The following is a 19,261-nucleotide window of genomic DNA, read 5'->3' as shown; positions in this document are numbered from 1 at the left end:
GAATTCTTTTTGGGACTTGCGTTTTCACTCTGATGGGGAGAGGAGAAAACTGAATTTGATTTGGTGTATTGGGGATTATAACCTTCCTTATGCGTTAACTTATAGGGTTCTCATTATTCCCTATGAGTTAACCTGGTGGGTATCCACTCATTAAACATATATATGTTATCAGCTTTTAGAAATCTAATGAGAGCCAGTAATTAGATCACTTATAACGTAACCTCGGAAATAAATAGCTAATATCATTGTATCAAATATATGATGACCATCATAATTAGAAATTATAAATTTCTAGCAATATTGACTAGACTCATGCGGCAAGAATATCTTTGCAACAACTTTGTTTCGCTTAATGTCTTAAAATGTAGGAATTGACAAAAAAAAAAGTAATTGCTGATTTGTTAATGGAAGTTTATCATATTTTAACTAAGCCACATACTTTCACATATAGAGTTGCATAAAATATTGTTAGAAAATTTTTTATGAGTCCGATGCCTGAATCACATAGTAAATTACTCTATTTAAAACTTTTCATTGTAGTGTTAAAATTATACATGTAGACTATCAACCATAATATCTCTAAGATAAAACAACACAAATCACTCTATAGGACACCCACTATATTGTGTGAGTCATTTAGAATTGCACCCATAACTCTGACTATTATCACTCTAAACTATCACGTAAAGAAATATGGAGAAGATGGTCGGAAATGCTTCAGCACAGAAAGATAGAGAGAAATAAAAAGGTGAGGAAATGCGTCCCAACAGATGCATTTTTCTAAGAGCTCAAAGGTTATATTTCTAAGTCTGGCAACACAACAAACAGATAGAAAGTCAACGATCTATATCACATCTGATACAAAAAATGAACGGTTAGATGAAGCATAAGCAGAGCTCTGATGCCACTTTGATGGGAAATTCAACACAATAATAATGAAAACTTTAACAAAATATATGCAGCAAATAATAATTTCCCCAGCTTGCTAGAATCTATAAGGAGCAATAACAAATAATGCGGCAACTAAGAACACACAAGGAACACCATAATTTTAATATAGAAAATCTTCCCAATGTGAGAAGTAAAAACCACGGGCACAAGTCAGCCAATCAAGTTTCACTGTGATCAAAATAAGAATAAAAGTCTGTCTCCAAAATACAGCACAAAATGTGCCTAATAATACGACATACAACAGAGCAACAAACTTGAAAATGAGAACACAAATGTGCAAAATAAAAATCAGAAAACACTCGCTGTTATAGCTCGTTTTCTACCACCTCGGACGACTTCTCACCGATCCAACCGTTGAGAATGAAGTACTAGAAGCTGTAAACCTGTTGTCCTAATTTTAGCCCAATCCAAAGATGAATGAAGACGTAGTCACAAATTTTCCACAACTACTATGAGTTCTTGCGGGTTGAATTCTTTCAACTTCTATCTCACTTTTCTATTGTATCTTTTAGCCTAAATTGATTTCATACCGTTACCTCATCTAACCCCTATCTATTAGACTAAGCAGAACAAATGAATTTTGCCTAATTGAGTCTATCTCCACATGGGAAGAGAGCTGAAACCCAACACTATGGCGTATGCCCTTCATTCAGAACATGTTTATGTCAAGTGATTACGTGTGAGGACATACTCATCGTCTATTTCCCCCATAAAAATAGACAATTTTTTTAAAATATTTACAAGTCGAGCAGGCATGTGGTTATGTAGTTAGTGACTTTCCTACCGCAAAACCACTGTTCCTGCTGGGCCACATACCATGAAGTATTTTTACTTATAAAGAGTTTTTAAGTATTTTCTCTTGAGACTTTTTATTATTATTTCATATTTTAATTTTTTTATTAAAAATAAACCAATGTGCAACAACAAATTTAATCCCCAACGTGCTACATTCTCAGCAATTCATCTATGGTAACTCCAATGAATTGTTAGCGCTTTCCATGTACTCGTGGTCCCATTCAATACATAAATCCATCTCCACCTAGGATGGCACGAAAATAAATTAACTTAAACAACAATGTCTAATATAGTGATCACTATTGTTAATCTATAACTATATAACAAAAAAAAGGTTCTTTCATGCCACGTGTCAAGCTCTCAGCCAAAAAATTCCCTCCTAAAAGGCTCTACTTCCTACCATACATCCTACCATACATGATCAAAGTCAATCCATACCTATTTGACATTTCCTATCCTTTGCTTAATTAATGAATTAATGAATAATAATAACACTACTATATATGACTTTTTACATAAATTAATATCATCAATAATAACTCATCATCATTTTAAAATATGTACAATTACCTATTATATATGACTTTTCAGTTATTACCTATTAAAGCATTTATTTATTTTTATGACCAAAATAACACTGGTTGATGTTAACTCTTCATTTACCAAAGCATTTTTGCTTCATGATGTTATTTACATCTCTTCATATTTTTTTATTCTATTATATATTTACTATTTCATTTTTGTTCATCATTTCTGTTAATTGTATTGTGTTGGTTTCACTTTCATTACCAACCATGATAATTGTTTTTTTAATGGAGCTATAATTTATTTGTTTTTAATTTTACAGCAATCCTGGTCGAGTTTGTTCGACTAAGGAGCACTTTGAAAAATGAATGATTATTTATGTTTTATGTATATATTTTGGATGGTTCTGTAATCGCATGCATGACCATATTTTTTGCTACCATGGCCCCTTTACACATGTTGCAAACATGTATTTATTTTGTTAATTTTTGGTTTTTTAGAGTCATAAACGGTGTACATTGACAATATATATCATTGTTTAATTAGAGGTAATTAATATCAAAACTTTTTGTTATTATAATTGTTTATTTTGTAGTTGTTTATTTATCATTTTCAGTTTAATATTTTTGAAACATCTGTTTCGACTATGCATGAAACCAACAATGGTTTAGGAAATATGTGTTTTTATCCAGTCGAATGCACGAGAAATATATATGTTATTAATCATAAGACAAAAAATACTGCCCCGTGCGAATGCACGGGTAACTTGCTAGTTTAGTGGTATAAGATTCTGTTCGATCTCCATAATAATTAAAAGGTCAAAAGTTCAATTCTTGGGAGTGACACTTGTTGAGAGAGACAACCATACACTCCAAATGGGATATGTATGACTAAATTTTGTAAGAAGGGATATGAAAAATATATATATTTCACTTTAATGATTTTGAAAAGTAAGGTGTAGAGTATATAATAATACAAGTTGTAAAAAATCTCATATAGTTTGTATTAGGATGTGCATGGGACGGGTAATGCTCATTTCTTACTCGATCAAAAAGTTGATTGAATCATTTTTTGAACTTGGGCCTAGATCTGACCCCAAATGTTGATCAAGTCAGTTTTTGAATTTGAATTTGACCTTATACCCAATTAAATATAATACATATCCTTTTAGATAAAATTATTATCAATATTACTTATTATTTATTATTATAGATATGTAATTTGACGTATGAACTGATATATGTATTCATTGTTAATTATATTATATGAAAAAAATTAGAGAATCAATGATATTTTTAGTAAAGAGATGTTATTACTCTGTACGCAATTGAAGAGATACACATACAAACATGATGAGTGAATGACAATGGATTGGGTCGCGTCATGATTGTCACCTATCCGACCGTAATATTGATCGGGTCTAATTTTTGAATTCAAATCTGACCATAGACTAGATAAGACCATACTCTAATCAGATCTAGTAATGATCATACCAAATTGGGTGAGTGAGTAGAATCGGGTCCTCCTTTTTCCGAGTTTGCATCATTCTCCGCAATATAATTATATATTTATTGAGCTACTATTCTAGCTATGAATTTGCATTGAAAATTAGATATCTAACTTTTTTTGGGTACTAAACCCTCATCTTTTTTAGCAAAGAACTAATCTTTTTCGAAGTTCGTAGCTGCTATTTTTAACAAGTGTTACTCTTAAAAATCAAACTTTTAACCCTGAAGATCCAGTAAAACATTATACCACTAAATCAACGCTTTGTTGGTAGATATCTAACTTTATCCATGATGTATTAAACTTTAGACATAATTTACTTTGGTATCAATGATATGATTTAATATTTATTTAGTTAGTATTCTTTCAGAATAGTTTTTAATGAACTAATCTGATTCCTAATAGATTTTTTTAATGAACCTAACTATGTTAAAGAACTTTTTTTTCTATGAAGACTCTATCTGAACAACTTGGTTATATCTTTTGTTTTATTTTATATTTTCCATCATTTTTTTATTCTGACGTAACTTTGGGAAAAGCTTCATGTACCAAAAATAAACTAAAATATAGGAAATAAAAAACTTGGTGAAGAGGTTTTCCAAGTTGTTAAACAAAGAACGATTGACAACAGTGACACAACGTCGAAACGGTTACATAACACCTTTTTCTCTCTTCTTTCTCTTTCTCTTTCTCTTTGTTTTCCAAAAACACCATAAAAAGATGGTGCAGCTATTAGGACCCACCAATTTCTCTAACAACAAACAAAACAATTTCATTGCATCTTGTTTTCGTGAAGATACACAGAATTTCCCACAATGCCTTTGTTTCCGTCTTTCGCTTTTTCCCTTCTCTGATATTTCCCTTTCTCGGAAGTGGCTTCGCAACCCGCTTTCGCCGTATCCCGTCGTTCCGGCGGATATATGGGTTGTGTTAACTCCAAGAAAGCGGTTGCCGGAGACAATTCTTCACCACCACGACTTCCATCGCGACCGCAATCGCAATCCAGTTCGCGAAACCGGAGCAATGCGTCTAGCCGACACAGAACCACGGTCGCCGAGGCGGTGTCGGCGGCCACCGTGGCGGTGCAGTCGTCAAGAGGAAGCGGTAATTCCGTGGCGGTGGTTTTGGAGGGAAAGGAAAGCGAGGCGAAATCGGAGCAAAGGGTAATTGAGAATGAAGGAAGTGTGAGGGCAAAAGGGTCATTGAACATGAGGATTGGGATATGTTATAGGTCTGTGGAAGGAGAACAGAATGCAGCTGGTTGGCCACCTTGGCTAACATCTCTTGCAGGGGAAGCTATTCAAGGGTGGGTCCCACTCAAGACTGGTTCTTATGAGAGATTAGATAAGGTTAGTCAAAACTCAAAACAACATAAACCCTATGATTTTATTAGTTGCAGAAAGTAGATAATTTCAATTATTGGTTATATGTATGTATGAATTGTGTTTTTAAATCGCGGTTGTGGTTGTTTTTATGTTGTGTTTACCACAATCACGTGAAAATGTGGCTGATACGACCACATTGTCTTTGCTGAGACTCTCAAACCTGCAATATTGTGGTTGCAATTGTAGCTGTGTAGTGCAATTTAAAATACTGATATGTATAATCGTAATTTAAAGTAGTTTGCTGTAAAGCAATTATAAGGTAACCCATTCTGTTTGTTATGTAAATTGAAAAAAAAAACTTTGTTAAGCTAACTGGATGGGAACTCATGATACTAAGGATTCCCAATTTTGTTCAAGTCCCTTAAAATCGAAACTTTTGTAACCTTTCCAGTTATAATGCATGTGAATTTTCATGTTTCAGCCTTTTTATTTCATTATTTTGAAAACATGCTCCGATGTGTCGCTGAACAATCATTCCTTGCCTTGACGTGTTTCAGAGTTATGGCCTAAATGCAACATTTTATAAAAGGCTTGGTTGTAATATTTTCTTGTCTTCTCAGTACTCTATGATTTTTATCCGGATGCCATAGTCTCACGCTGATATGCTCCAGTGTTTATGACTGAGGCGATCTTGTATGGTCATTCCCAACTGTGTGCGAATTTTCCTTCATTAACATTCTTATTACTGATGTTAACTCACCTTAAGACGAGTATGCATGGTTTGTAGGTATGACATAGTACTCTTTTGTTGTAATGCTTCTTCGATCTTCGTATGACTGCTTCACTTCGGATCCAAGCAATCTCCTATCGTTCTTTCAAGAGATCCAAATCTTAGCATTGGATAACTTGGTTATGTTGCTCATTCAATTTTATCCTTCGCCAATATGTTGTCCTTGTTCGAACGATATCATGGCTTTATATCTGTAAGTAAGGAGGAAGGACTTTCTCCCGTCGTAATTTGACGGGTAGTCTGATAGCTTTGTAGGACATGGTACACTTGTTCAACCCAACCTCCTTTTGCCTTGACGAGCCTAGACCAAATAGGATGCTCTTGTTTGCGGCTTCAACTTGTTCGTTGGTTTGCAGATATTCCACTGAACTGAAGCGTTGCTTTATTTTCAAGTGAATCATCAACTGCTTAAAGATATTAGCAATGAATTATACTCTATTATTAGTTACCATAGACTCTGGAATGCCGTACCAACTTATAACCTCTATTTTAAAGAACCCCTGGACATGCACACTTTTATGAAACTCAAGGGTTCGACTTAGATCCATTTGGTGAATTAGTCTATAGATACTGTCGAATGTTTGTGACCTTTAATAGCTGGTTTGAATGGTCCGATTTGAAGCTGGAATAGGCAAACACATGAAGAGGGGAGGTTGAATTGTGTTTGTTAAGTTTTATAAAAATTATACTTTTAATAAAAGTTTTTCACAAGCAATTATATGATTAAGTAGAAAAGGTGAATATCAACTATTTTGTAAATATCAACTTACAACAAGTTCAACCTCACAGTTACAAATAATTGAAATCAGTGAAGAGTTTAAGGATGGAGAGAAAAACACAAGGAATTTTATAATGATTTGCTCTTAATAGCTACGTCCAGTCCCTTCTCCAAAAGGATTTTAAACTATTTCCTTTATAGGTTAGAAGTATTAAACACTTCTTCAGGCAAGTAGTCTTTCTTAGATCAATCCTCTTTAGGCTCTAACAACTAAGTATTCTTTACTTACCAAGCCTCTCTAGGCTCTAATAACTCAAGAGAGTTGGTTTATTGATCTTAGTAACTCGATACATGAGAATCTGATAGATTAAGATCACTTGAGTCAATGACCCACAAAGAAATAAATCTTACAACTGTAAGCTGACAGATTTTTTTCTTACTCTCAACTTAGTTTGCCTCTTGGTATAAGGCCCAATTAGATCCCTAGATAGACAAAAAGGTCAAAAGTCGTCTTAGTTTGATGTATCTATGTCTTCTCTCTTTGATTATTAACTTCAGACTTTAAAGAGACTTCATGCACATTGCTCACGTGATTCTGATTATTCCCTTCTGTGTGTAGATATGTCTTTTTTAGTCTGCAAGCTGATTAGAGAGTGCAACATATCTTATTTCTATAGTACTAAGTAGTTTCTCTTACCAAGAAACAAAATATCTAATAATTGAATCATTAATAAAAAAAGTAAATGTGCGTAGTGAACATGTAAATTCAAATGATTGAACGAGTAGATATTTTAACTAATACAAGGTGATATGGTTGAAACCATTAGACACGGTTGTTACTTGGATACACTTTATCTTAGACGTACTTGACTTGATTTTAATAGCACTGGATGCGATAGCTCGACAATAGTCATTGGATGTATTTGATTTAACACTCACACACACCCACACGCACACGCACACGCACGCATGCCTTCAAGGTCATACTGGGGCTATAGCTTCAAGCACATACTTGGGCTATAACTTCTGCAATTATGATTCTGCTAAAGGGTACAGATGAGGTATCAGTATATAAACTAAAATACTAGATCATGGATGGGTCATTTTCAAGATTTTGAGCTATTGTAGAGAAATAAATATATTAAAAAGGCTTGGCTTCATGTATAGTTGATGCGAATGAAAGAGTTGATTTTAAAAATTTAAAAGTTTACAATTTTGGAGGTAAATTCAGTTGTAATGGAGTTAATGTCACTGTACTAGTCCCACTAAAACAAAGCTAATTATTACCCGGCTTCATATTTTTTTTACTTTGTTAGTTTGTTACAATCCTTGAAACAAAATTATTAATAATATTAAATTGTGCTGGACTGCTGAAATGCTTTATTTTTTTTAAATGTAATGAATGCTATAAAAATTTAGTTTATTTGCAAATAATATAATTCATTGAAAATTTTGTATTTAGTATTAAAAGTTATCATGATGCTAATCTTTGTCATATAGATTATATAAAGTCTTATGTTGATTATAGCTGCCTAACATAAGCATCTTTTTATCCAGGTTTTACAACATTGTTATAGTTGTAATTTGTACATAACTCTGAAAATATAAAAGGATTACTGTTTGATTTATGAACCATCTCATGAGCTAGCACCATGCTTGTATACAAGAGAGATAGAGATTGCGCAAGCTAAGCATAGTGCGCTCAAATCTTTAAATTCTTAGAAAGTTTCATTTCTTTGGTTTACATTGATTAAATGACATGTCTTATAATTTACTTACCTATGGTAGAATTGCTTGGTCGTATTGTCAATATCTGATCTTATACTTTACAACCTGTGACTTATTTTCTAATATTTCCCTTTGTGTAGATCGGAGAAGGTACTTATAGCAGTGTGTTCCAAGCACGTGAAACTGAAACTGGGAGGATAGTTGCGCTGAAGAAGGTGCGCTTTAACAATTTTCAACCTGAGAGTATTAGGTTCATGGCAAGAGAAATAATAATTCTTCGCGCACTTGACCACCCAAACATCATGAAATTAGAGGGTATAATTACTTCCCCGCTATCAAGTAGCATATACCTTGTATTTGAATACATGGAGCATGATCTTGCTGGCCTTTTATCTTCTCCCAACATCAAGTTCAGTGACTCACAGGTCTGTCAGCATTTCATTTATGATAGTTTTTGTCTTCATCTTACCAATAAAAAATATTGTCTTCTCATTGAAACATTACACATATATTAGACAAGAATTGGGACGAATGCTGGATAGAGCCTATATCTTTATCCTGTCCTCGAGTGTTCTTGACAGAAGATCCACCAGTTCGTATATTATGCAATGTGCATCTTTTGTTATTATATTGAAGCAAAGTACATAGCAGCTCTCGTCAATCTCCGAAAACTAAAAATAAGCTTCTTTCAAGTTTTATCTGATCATTAGATATCCAACTCAAATCATCTACTTTAGATGTATAAAGCCATATTCTTTTTCTCCTTTTACACCCATTTTCTGGATTCCAATAATCATACTCAGGGCTAGACACTTGAAGCTTCTTGGAGTGCTGATACTTCTTAAATCACGTGTTTCAACTTAGCTTAAAATTATTAGATTGTTTCCATAAGATCATATTTTTCTTTTCTTTGAGATCTACACTTTAATGTAAGAAGCTGTAATAGTTGGTTTTTAAGACTGATAATTTGAAAATTGACTTTAGTCTCCAACTGTTGTTTCTTGATGTGGTAAAAGATGATAAAAAGTAGTTTAAATGATGAAATTTGGGAAAAGAATCATGGTAGAGGAACTGGAACAAAATAGTAAGAGGGACTCTAGGTTTAGCCTTCAGAAATATCAGCTCTGAAGTTTTAACAATACGGCTGAAAGATGCTATTTCTGAACACAAAGCCCTCAGAATAAGTACTATTTATAGTAGGGTTTTAAAAACATTTCATATTACTAAAACAACCCAATCATTCAGAAAACAGAGTCCATGTGAGTGTGTTTGGCATCATCACCAAGTTGCTTCTAGTGAACTAGCTTATTTGATTGAAAATGAACTATCTGTTGGTGTTTGGTAAAGGGGCTTCTTTCAAGAAGCTATGAGCTTATAGGCTCATAATTGATAAGCTACATTAGGTATCTTATGGACTTATAAGCTTGAGGCTTATTTTATTTTACTTCTAAGCTAGCTCATCAACTAATATTATCAATCAGTTCCAATTCAACCAGGTAGCTTATAATTATAAGCCTTCAGCTAGTTGCATTAGATATCGTAGTCATTTGAGACCTTATTTATTGAAGAACACTTAAAAACGATAATAAAACAGACTGGAATAAGAGCATTAAAGAAGTTGCTGCTTCTTTACATCTTTGATGAAATAAATTTTTAACTATAACCTGGTTTATAATACACTTGTGAAAATTTGTTTGACACCGGTGAAAAACAGAGGCTCTATCCACCGGAAATGTGCTGCTTCCTTCTAATAGAATCTTAAGTTTCATGTCATGCCATAAACATTTTTTCCTTCATTTATTGTCTATTTCTATTTCAACTTTGTTTATTTTTTGGGTGTTTAAAGTTTATGAAGGTCACTTTTATACAGTAGGCGTTAAGTTTTGTCATTTTTTGACCAACAGATTAAATGTTACATGAGGCAGCTATTAAGTGGAATTGAGCACTGTCACCTTCGAGGTATTATGCATCGAGACATTAAAGTATCCAATATATTAGTAAACAATGAAGGTGTTCTCAAGATAGGAGATTTTGGATTAGCTAATGCAGTTAGCCCAAATAACAAGCATCCTTTAACGAGTCGTGTAGTGACTCTATGGTATCGTCCTCCTGAGCTCTTGATGGGATCAACACAATATGGAGTTTCAGTGGATCTGTGGAGTGTAGGCTGTGTATTTGCAGAGCTTTTTCTGGGGAAGCCCATCCTTAAGGGGAGAACTGAGGTAACCCTCATAATGAATGTATTTAATCATATATGAAGTCATGACAAGAGACATATATTTATTAAAGAGCAAAAACATTTGTTTTCCATTCAACTGTGATTTCGATATTTCATTTGTACAGTCCTGTGTATACGCAACAGTAGTTTGTGTGGTCAAGATGCAGTCTTTTTACTTGTGAAAAAACTCCTTGTATTTTAGTTGTTGAATTCATAGAGACCATTATGATATTATTGTATATACAGTTTAAACAAAACTCAGACACATCATCCAGCCATACTTTGTATATGTATTGTGTACTTCTATTAACACTTGTCGACATGCACTTTCTTACAGATCATATTCCGCTTTAATTTCTTTGTGGAAAGTTAAAAAAATAAAGTAAAAAAAGAAAGGTACAAAAATGGTCATGGTACTTAATATGATGGTGATATATTAATTAGTAATTAGAAAATTTCTGCATTGGCTAAGATAACTAATGACTGGGCTGCACAAACTATGCATCAGGTCATTCTTTAGACTAAGTGAATATTTGAATTGGCGTCTGCATGGTGGAAAGTTAGAACAAAACTTATTTGGTTGTTTGATTTGGTGTATATTTTTCTTTAATATACAGGTCGAACAATTACATAAAATTTTTAAGCTTTGCGGGTCTCCACCTGCTGAGTTCTGGAAAAAGTGTAAGCTTCCTCTTGCAAGAATGTTTAAGCCTCAAACTAATTATGAAAGCACTTTTCAAGAGAGGTGTAATGGTTTTCCTGTAACTGCTGTAAAACTAATTGAGACTTTACTGTCCATTGACCCCTACAAGCGTGGGACTGCCTCCTCTGCACTAATATCTAAGGTGAACTGCTTCAATTTTTCGTTATACATTGTGCATTAGACTACTCTTCCTTTCTCAATGGATTTTTATTTTGGATTTTTATCTTTATTTTATGATAAAGATAATTAATTGAGAAAAAAAATGTATGCACGGACGGTGTATAAAACTCATACCGCCATATTGATTTCCATGTGTACTTCATAGTTGTTTGATATTTTCTCATTGTTGCCAATTTCACATAATTAAGTTTGATTTTTTATTTTATCTTTCTTGTTGTACTCGCTTTATGTATAGTATTTCAACACCGAGCCATATGCCTGTAGTCCATCAATGTTACCGAAGTATCCTCCAAGCAAAGAGATGGATGCTAAAATTCGGGAAGATGCACAAAGGTAATTCATTGCCAGGACATGCCTACTTCAATGCTTGAAAAGTTTCTCCTTCTTTTAGTCGTTATTCGTGAATATAGTTCTTATTATGATATATTGTGTACATGGAATGAAACTTGATAGGCTCTATCATCTTCAAGGCCTAATTATTTGGCCACATTTACATAAACTGTATCAGAGCCTTATGCCAGAGAAATTTGCAAGAAGTTGGCATTTAAGCCTGAAGAATAGACTTCATCCTACTTTTATATTAATAATCTCCTTGTGGTTTTGAATGACCATGAACGAAATCCAAATTTGGGTATCTGAACCAATCAAATTAAATAGAATAGATAATCCACCTGATCATATTTTTCTAAGGAAACTAAGTACTTATAACTTTCAATTTCTGTGACTAAAGTTTAGATCTTACACTCAGGAAAAAGAATGGGGGTAAAGTAGGAGAGGCTGTAACATCAAGAAAACAAAGACAAGTCTATAAATTCTTGCAAGACCCGAACAATTACAGCAAACCAGCTATAAAAGAGGTACCATTCCCTTCATTGCCCAATGCTACTATAGTTGAAGAATTTCGCCACTTTTATTTACTTCTCATTCCTTCTTTTTGAAGGAAATGCAGAACATTTCTCAAAACGCTTCTAGAAATGATGGTAAAACACATCTTACAAAGGGTAAAGTAGGATCCATGCACCAAAGCCACCAATTGAACCGTTTATACTCAGGACCAGCACCAGTCACAGGATCTAGTGGCTTTACATGGACAAAAAGGAGAAAACCAGCTGCTTCATCCACATTATCGGATAGCTCGAGAAGCAAAATCAGTGCACTGGATCCAACCTTTGCAAAAGGAACGTATGATTTAACAAAACATGGGATAGATGTTACAAAAAGAAAATATAGTTCCAACTCAAGGCGTCAGGATGAGAATTCCAAGCATGTAGTGCATAAGAATCTAAATCGTCATGATCGTCGAGGGTCGTTTGATTCAGCTGATACATACCATTCAAATCATTACATGGATTTCGTTCCCACACAAAAAACAGACACTCAATTAAGCAACGAGGTTAGTTTTAAATTCTCAGGTGAATGTGAAAAAATGCTTTAGATCACACAAAACCTTAGGTTTAGATTTTGACTATTTTAATGTGCTTTTGACTAATAGCAGGAAATCATTCTTTTTAATGGGTTTAATGTCAATCCAAAGGCAATGCAGTAATAGTAAACTATTTTGTACTAAAAATAGAGTTAACCCCAATTTAGTTTTTTTCAATGACATCAAAATGGCCCTCAAATGATAAGTTTTGATAGATAGTCAAATGACATCTATTTGGTCCCAACAAATAGTAACTTCTGGACTATTTAAATGTCTAAAGATTTTCATTTGAGGGCCAAACTTATCTAATAATCTTTAGCATAAACTGCTGTTATGAAAATCTTTATGTGATCAAAATAGGAGTTCACTCATTAGAAAACTTCTAATGGAAAATGTTAATTAGTACAATGATTTTTACACCAACAATGTATTAAATTCAAAATCTTGATATTGGTAAAAAAAATCAAAACAGTTGTGTTCTTTGCATTAGGTTGCATCTTATTTTCTTTACCAAAGCTTTTACAGGGCCACAGGAAACATGATGAGCCTATGGAACAATCAGTACCAATAGTGATCCAAGAAAATAAAAATGATGAGTTGTTCCATTGGGATGAAAATGCTATGCGGCGATCAGTTCGTAAATCAAGGTTTGGAAAAGGTAATGAAACTAATTTTATAGAGGGTGATGTTGCACACAAAATTTAATGAAATTAACTTATCTCCTCCACTGGGTTATTAAATCTACATATGACTGAGTCTGTTTCTGGTAACAACAATACTTCTCTCACATATTCGAATATAATCAAATGATTGTTAACATGTTTGGATAATTGTTTGGCAAAGCCATGACAAGTTTGGCAAAGCCATGGTTGGTTGTGTTTGGACATGATTTTGAATCTCAAAGTGACTCAAACCATGGATGATTGAGCAGAAGTGAAAAATGTTGCTTTTCTGTTGGGTCATTAAATCTACATATGGCTTGCAAATAATAATCCAAACATTGTATACGTGCACTAGTTTTTTGTTTGAGTAATGATACATGTGCAAACTTACACACTCCTCTCTCCCCTTGTATTCTAATGCAAGCCATTGTGTAACTACTCTGGTCCTATTATAACTTTCACTAAATGGTTTAAATTGTGCACATAGCCCAGATAGTTTGTGCAAAGTATATTTTTCTGTGCTTTTTTGATAATCTTTGTATCTACAAACTAATATTGATTACCCTGGTGAGAGAATCTCAAGTTAATGTTGCAATCCATGTCCACAAATTTATTTATTTTCTCCTCTAGTTTCTGTTGAAGAGTAAATTAAATGATGTTATGGTGTAAATCTAAATTATAAGTTATCTCATGATGAGTACTTATAAATCAATGTGGTTTGCAGACAAATGACTGAAGGATTGTAGAACTGGATCAATCGCCGCCCCGACAAGGATGCTTCAGACATTCTGGCCACTGCAGGATTCTATTATCGACGTCTGAACCATTTTAACTTCTGACTTCAGCTCTCAACATAGTCAAAATGTTCATAGAGGTTAATCATACATAGGAGTGACACTGAAATACATAGGATTACAGTAATGTTTGTATAATGCTCTTGTGGAATATGGTATGCTTAAAGAATGATTAACTTTTCTTATTGAATTTTGTTCTTTGCTAGCATGTCTAACTTTTTCCCACTTTTCTCTCAACACTTGAGTGCACATAAGAAAAAAAAAGGAATAATAATATTAAGAATGAATGTATTGGATGAATGAACATACCACACAAAATATGATTAGATGTGAATGTATTAAGGAGAAAGTTGGGGAAACTCCTATTGTAGAAAATATGGTAGAATCACACTTTCGGTGGTTTAGGCATATGTGGAGAATATCGTTAGAAGACTCAGTAAAAAGTATCGATCAAATGGATCTAAGGAAGAGGGAGTCCAAGAAAAAGTATAGGTGAAATGATTAAGAAAGAGTTAATCCCACTCAATCAAATAAAAGCTTGGTTATTGTAATACTAATCTCAAAGTTTTCTTACAAATGTAAATGTCTTATACACCGAAAGGTCGTCAGTGCTAGTACTTTCTATCTCGCTATATAGAGGAGACAAAAGGTTCTAGTGTTGTTGGATGAGGAAGATAAAAACCTAACCCGATAGATTATCTCTTTCCTTAATAGATCCTTGTTTAAGGTGAATATAAAATATTGTGAGCAAGACTAGTACGTCCAAGGGGTATCATCTGTTCGGATTGAGGAAGTTCTACAACAAAATTCAAAATTTAGTGTCACCATTGAACTTGTTGGACTCACTATTTGCTCAAACCCTTAAGATGAGTAAAATTACCAAGTAAATTTTCTAGAGAATATGTTCCCAGAGGGAGATTTCTTCATCTCCTTGTCCCCTTATGGGCTAAACCTAACTCTATGTCAAGCTTTGTATTCAACTTCTGTTCATGAATTTTATAGTCAAGGTCTTAAAATTCTTGAAGGTGGACCCACCTAGATTCATCCTAATAATTGTACTTTTTAACTATTCTGTAGTCAGTACGAACTAAGTTGTTATGTGAAAGCCTTCATCCACTTATTTCTTGTTCTAACGGCCAATGGTGGTCACTCATGGATATCACTTCGACAGAAGTAGGGTCAATATTTTATGGAGATCTATACTTTTTCCTTTAAGGGTTTTTAGAATGCATGGGTCAAGGCATCTTGCATTGGCAACCATTCCTTCTTTGATGATTTTTCTTGTGGGTATAAATTTGACTCTACCAAATTCAAATGATTGGACGAGAAGATATATTAACCAACACAAAACAATATGTTACATATGGTCGTTATTGGACGCTTTTATTACTTCAATGCACTTTGTCTTATACATACACATATGACTTAATTTTAATAACACATATCATTGGACGTGAGAACTCGTTAAGATGAGCTTAGTCACTATAGTCATTTGATTTAACATCAAAACATATATATATATATATATATATATATATATATCATATGTGTACATACATTATTATAGATAAACATATATAATATTGATATTCTTATCATATTTGATATTGAGTTTATTCAAGTGTGAAGTCCCACATTGAGATTCTTATCATATTTGATGTTGAATTTAATATGTTTACAATTTTTGACATGCTCACAAATTCTATCCACTTGGATTTTAGTGTTGATAAACTAAATACTAATTCTTTTGAAATTAGTCTATTGGGATGATTGTCATTAATATGTACAACTCTCCTATGAAAAAGTCATATATCGTCTTCATTAGAAGATAAACAATTAACATGCAAAGAAGTTATATTATCCAAGTTAATCATATAAGTATGTTGCTTTTGATCACACAAGAATTGGAGTTAAAACTTACTTTATGGCTAGACTAATGCATAAAAGATTATGAATTAACCCTTTAATATAGAGAGCATTTACAATTTGAGTGTTAGAAGCATTAGAAACCAGGGCCATACATATATTTAGAGCATCCATTATTCAAATACCAATAAGCTCATGGATCCTAAGGCATACCTATAAAATTTTAATTGGAGGATATAGTTTTTAATATCATATTTTTTAAGATTAGTTGAGTGGGATTTGTATCCATAAATTCCACAATAGAAACAAGAATGATTGAATCAAAATATTTGTAAGAATGTACTATAGCTTATTATATGATATTTCCTTATGATTATGGTTATAGGCTTATAAGCCCATTCTGAATCTATAATCTATTTTCTTATGATTACAGAGTAATTCATTGAAGCTATCATTTCCCACTGTGAATTTCAAAAGTGACTTTTCAAACCAATATTTTAACTTTATAAACACTTACATTAAAACAACTTTCTTAATCACGGGTTGAATTTATATATAAATGATTTCTAAGATATCATTTTTAAGATTGAGTTTAATCATCTGATTTTGAAACTCAATTATCTTTATCCCACTTGTCTATTTATATTCATCATTTATCAATATATAGTATCACTCTTCTCACAACCAATCATGGATAATTCTTTTCTAATGATGTGGAAGTTCAGACGATGCTTCAACAAAAAACATACTAAGAAAAAATATCTCAAGTGAATCAAAAGCTCTAGATATCCATTGTTAGGAGAAAATATAGAAAAAATCACAAAAGGATTTAACATTTTTCGACATAGAGTATAATGTAATATTAAATTATTAAATTTTGGCGTCAAGAATATTTGCAAGCAGGTACCTATATATAAGTGAAAGCAACAAACACTTCTCTTAAGATTTGGCAATGTAGACTAAAACCATTATTAGAGGGCTTTAGTGGTAAAACCACTATTTGTCTTGTGTACAAATGTTTACCTGTGAAGCCTCCATACATTTCTATCATGCAATATGAACAGCACATAATATTTAAAAAAAGAAGTGAAATTTAAATAAATTATAATGTAATGTAATTTAATAATTGAAAAATTGGAATGTAATATAATTTATTAACCTTCATATAATATATCAATTTATTTATTTATATCATCAATTTTTTTATTTAATTTCTTTTCATTTATTTTTTGTAATGAGAATTTTCACAAAAATAATAGATGTGCATGTTCTCACCCGCTTTTGATTTAAGGATATTTAATGGCACCGACGATCACTTCTTCTCACCCGGTGAACACACTAATATCTATTGACTATAAAAAAAGAAAGATATATATACGTTGTCCTACAAGTTGTGTCGCTATATGTGTTATAAATTGCAATTGATCAGGAAAATTATTATTTATTAATTTTTTAACTTAAATAATTAATGACAGACTAATAGTACATGCAGTGACACAACTTGTGGGACAACAAATATGCTTCTATCAATTCGTTATTGCAATACCACCACCCATCTTACTAAGCTTAACCATCAATGCTACCTGTAAAGTTTAATGTATATGAATTAAGTTAAATTCTGATGTTAATGCATTAATTTAGTATAATAATTCAAACAATTCAAATACACATTAATTAATGTCAACATAACAGGTACATAACCCTTTATTTATTTACAATTAAGAAAAGCCTGTTAGCAAATAAAATATATTTACAATGTTTTATAAACTACTCTACAACCTTCCTAGGTCACAGAAATAACAATAAAAACTACTTTACACTTGACGCTACTTTTTTTAAATGAAATAATTAATGGGTGGTATGTTTAAAAAAGTCATGTTTTCAGTACCTAGTTCTACAAAAGAGGATCAAATGCACCAATTTAAGCCGCAATTTCGGGCAATGGACAAGAAATCAGTGATTGCTATCGTAAAAATTAGATTTGCTAATGATCATGGCCATAGGATTTTCTAATATAGAATATGTTATTATTTACGACTAATTATATTTTTAATGTGTTGTGATGATTTTATTAGTTCTCTGATATAGATACATTTTCACACAAGTATTTCTTCGGCTCATATTCCCACCATTGGTGAACAAACTTCCATAATTATGAGAAAGTGTAATCCACCAATGTGAATGTGGAAGAGGTGGACTGCCATCCCTCAATTAAAAAGCCACTTAATTAACTCTTTTATCCATGATGACAATGATAATGAGAATGAAATAGTAATTCTAGGAATTGCAGAGAATTCGAAGAAGGCATAGAGCAAAAACAGGGAATCCTATGGAATGAAAGGATCCCGAGAATCAGTGTTATTAGATTGACATGAAAGATTACAAGAAGTGTGTAAATTCTGAAAACAATAAATGGATATCAAAACAGTTAGAAGTTGCTATTTATAGCCAACTGCCTTAACTGTCATTACCAGAATTTCTATAAAAGGAAAGTACACGTATGAAAGACAAAAAATACAAGTAAAACTATTCTTATAGGTATAATCCCTATCAATATCCACCTCTTAAGATGATCCATGACCTCATGGATTAAAATCTGAAAACTTCTTCTCCAAATCATAAAAGAATTCCCAAGTGGCATCTTCCAATAGTTGATGCTTCCATTTTACCAACACCTTAGTTATAGTATGACCCTTCCTCTTCACAGTCATTCAATCCAAAATTGCTTCTGGTTCCTTTTGTGTCACACTGCCTGCAATTAATCTTGGAAGATGAGGAGAAGTAACAGCTAAGCCAACATGTTTCTTTAGTTGTGAAACATAAAATACAGGATGTATCTTAGAAGATGGAGGAAGAGTAAGAGCATAAGCCACACTGCCTATTATGCTAGCAATGGGATAAGGGCCAAAATATTTAGGAGCAAGATTAGCATTGGGTCTATTTTCCACTGAAATCTGCCTATATGGATGCAATTTCACATAGACCAAATCACCAACCGAAAACTGCCTATCAACTCTGTGTTTATCTGCAATCTGTTTCATCCTGTCTTGTGCCCTTCTGAGATTGAATTTCAACAC

The 19,261-nt window shown here is 32.8% G+C and overlaps 1 protein-coding gene across 3 annotated transcripts; it reads left to right on the top strand.

Annotated features, from left to right (window-relative positions):
- Nucleotides 4,412-14,526, top strand: LOC109359031 (probable serine/threonine-protein kinase At1g54610). 3 transcript variants are annotated; one of them, XM_019603539.1, is made up of 9 exons: nucleotides 4,412-5,126; nucleotides 8,479-8,763; nucleotides 10,243-10,560; nucleotides 11,174-11,401; nucleotides 11,675-11,772; nucleotides 12,188-12,296; nucleotides 12,389-12,832; nucleotides 13,379-13,520; nucleotides 14,249-14,526. In XM_019603539.1, the coding sequence occupies exons 1-9, from the start codon at nucleotides 4,698-4,700 to the stop codon at nucleotides 14,254-14,256; spliced, it is 2,061 nt and encodes a 686-aa protein (XP_019459084.1). In that variant the 5' UTR covers nucleotides 4,412-4,697; the 3' UTR covers nucleotides 14,257-14,526. The 3 variants fall into 3 exon arrangements, with proteins under 3 accessions (XP_019459084.1, XP_019459083.1, XP_019459082.1); XM_019603538.1 differs by having other exon boundaries at nucleotides 4,413-5,126; nucleotides 12,380-12,832; nucleotides 13,388-13,520; XM_019603537.1 differs by having other exon boundaries at nucleotides 4,413-5,126; nucleotides 12,380-12,832.

The sequence above is a fragment of the Lupinus angustifolius genome, chromosome LG11 (assembly GCF_001865875.1).
Source record: "Lupinus angustifolius cultivar Tanjil chromosome LG11, LupAngTanjil_v1.0, whole genome shotgun sequence".
Lineage (NCBI taxonomy): Eukaryota > Viridiplantae > Streptophyta > Magnoliopsida > Fabales > Fabaceae > Lupinus > Lupinus angustifolius.
The sequence above is the reverse complement of the archived record's forward strand: the minus strand, read 5'-3'. Positions and strand labels throughout refer to the sequence as shown.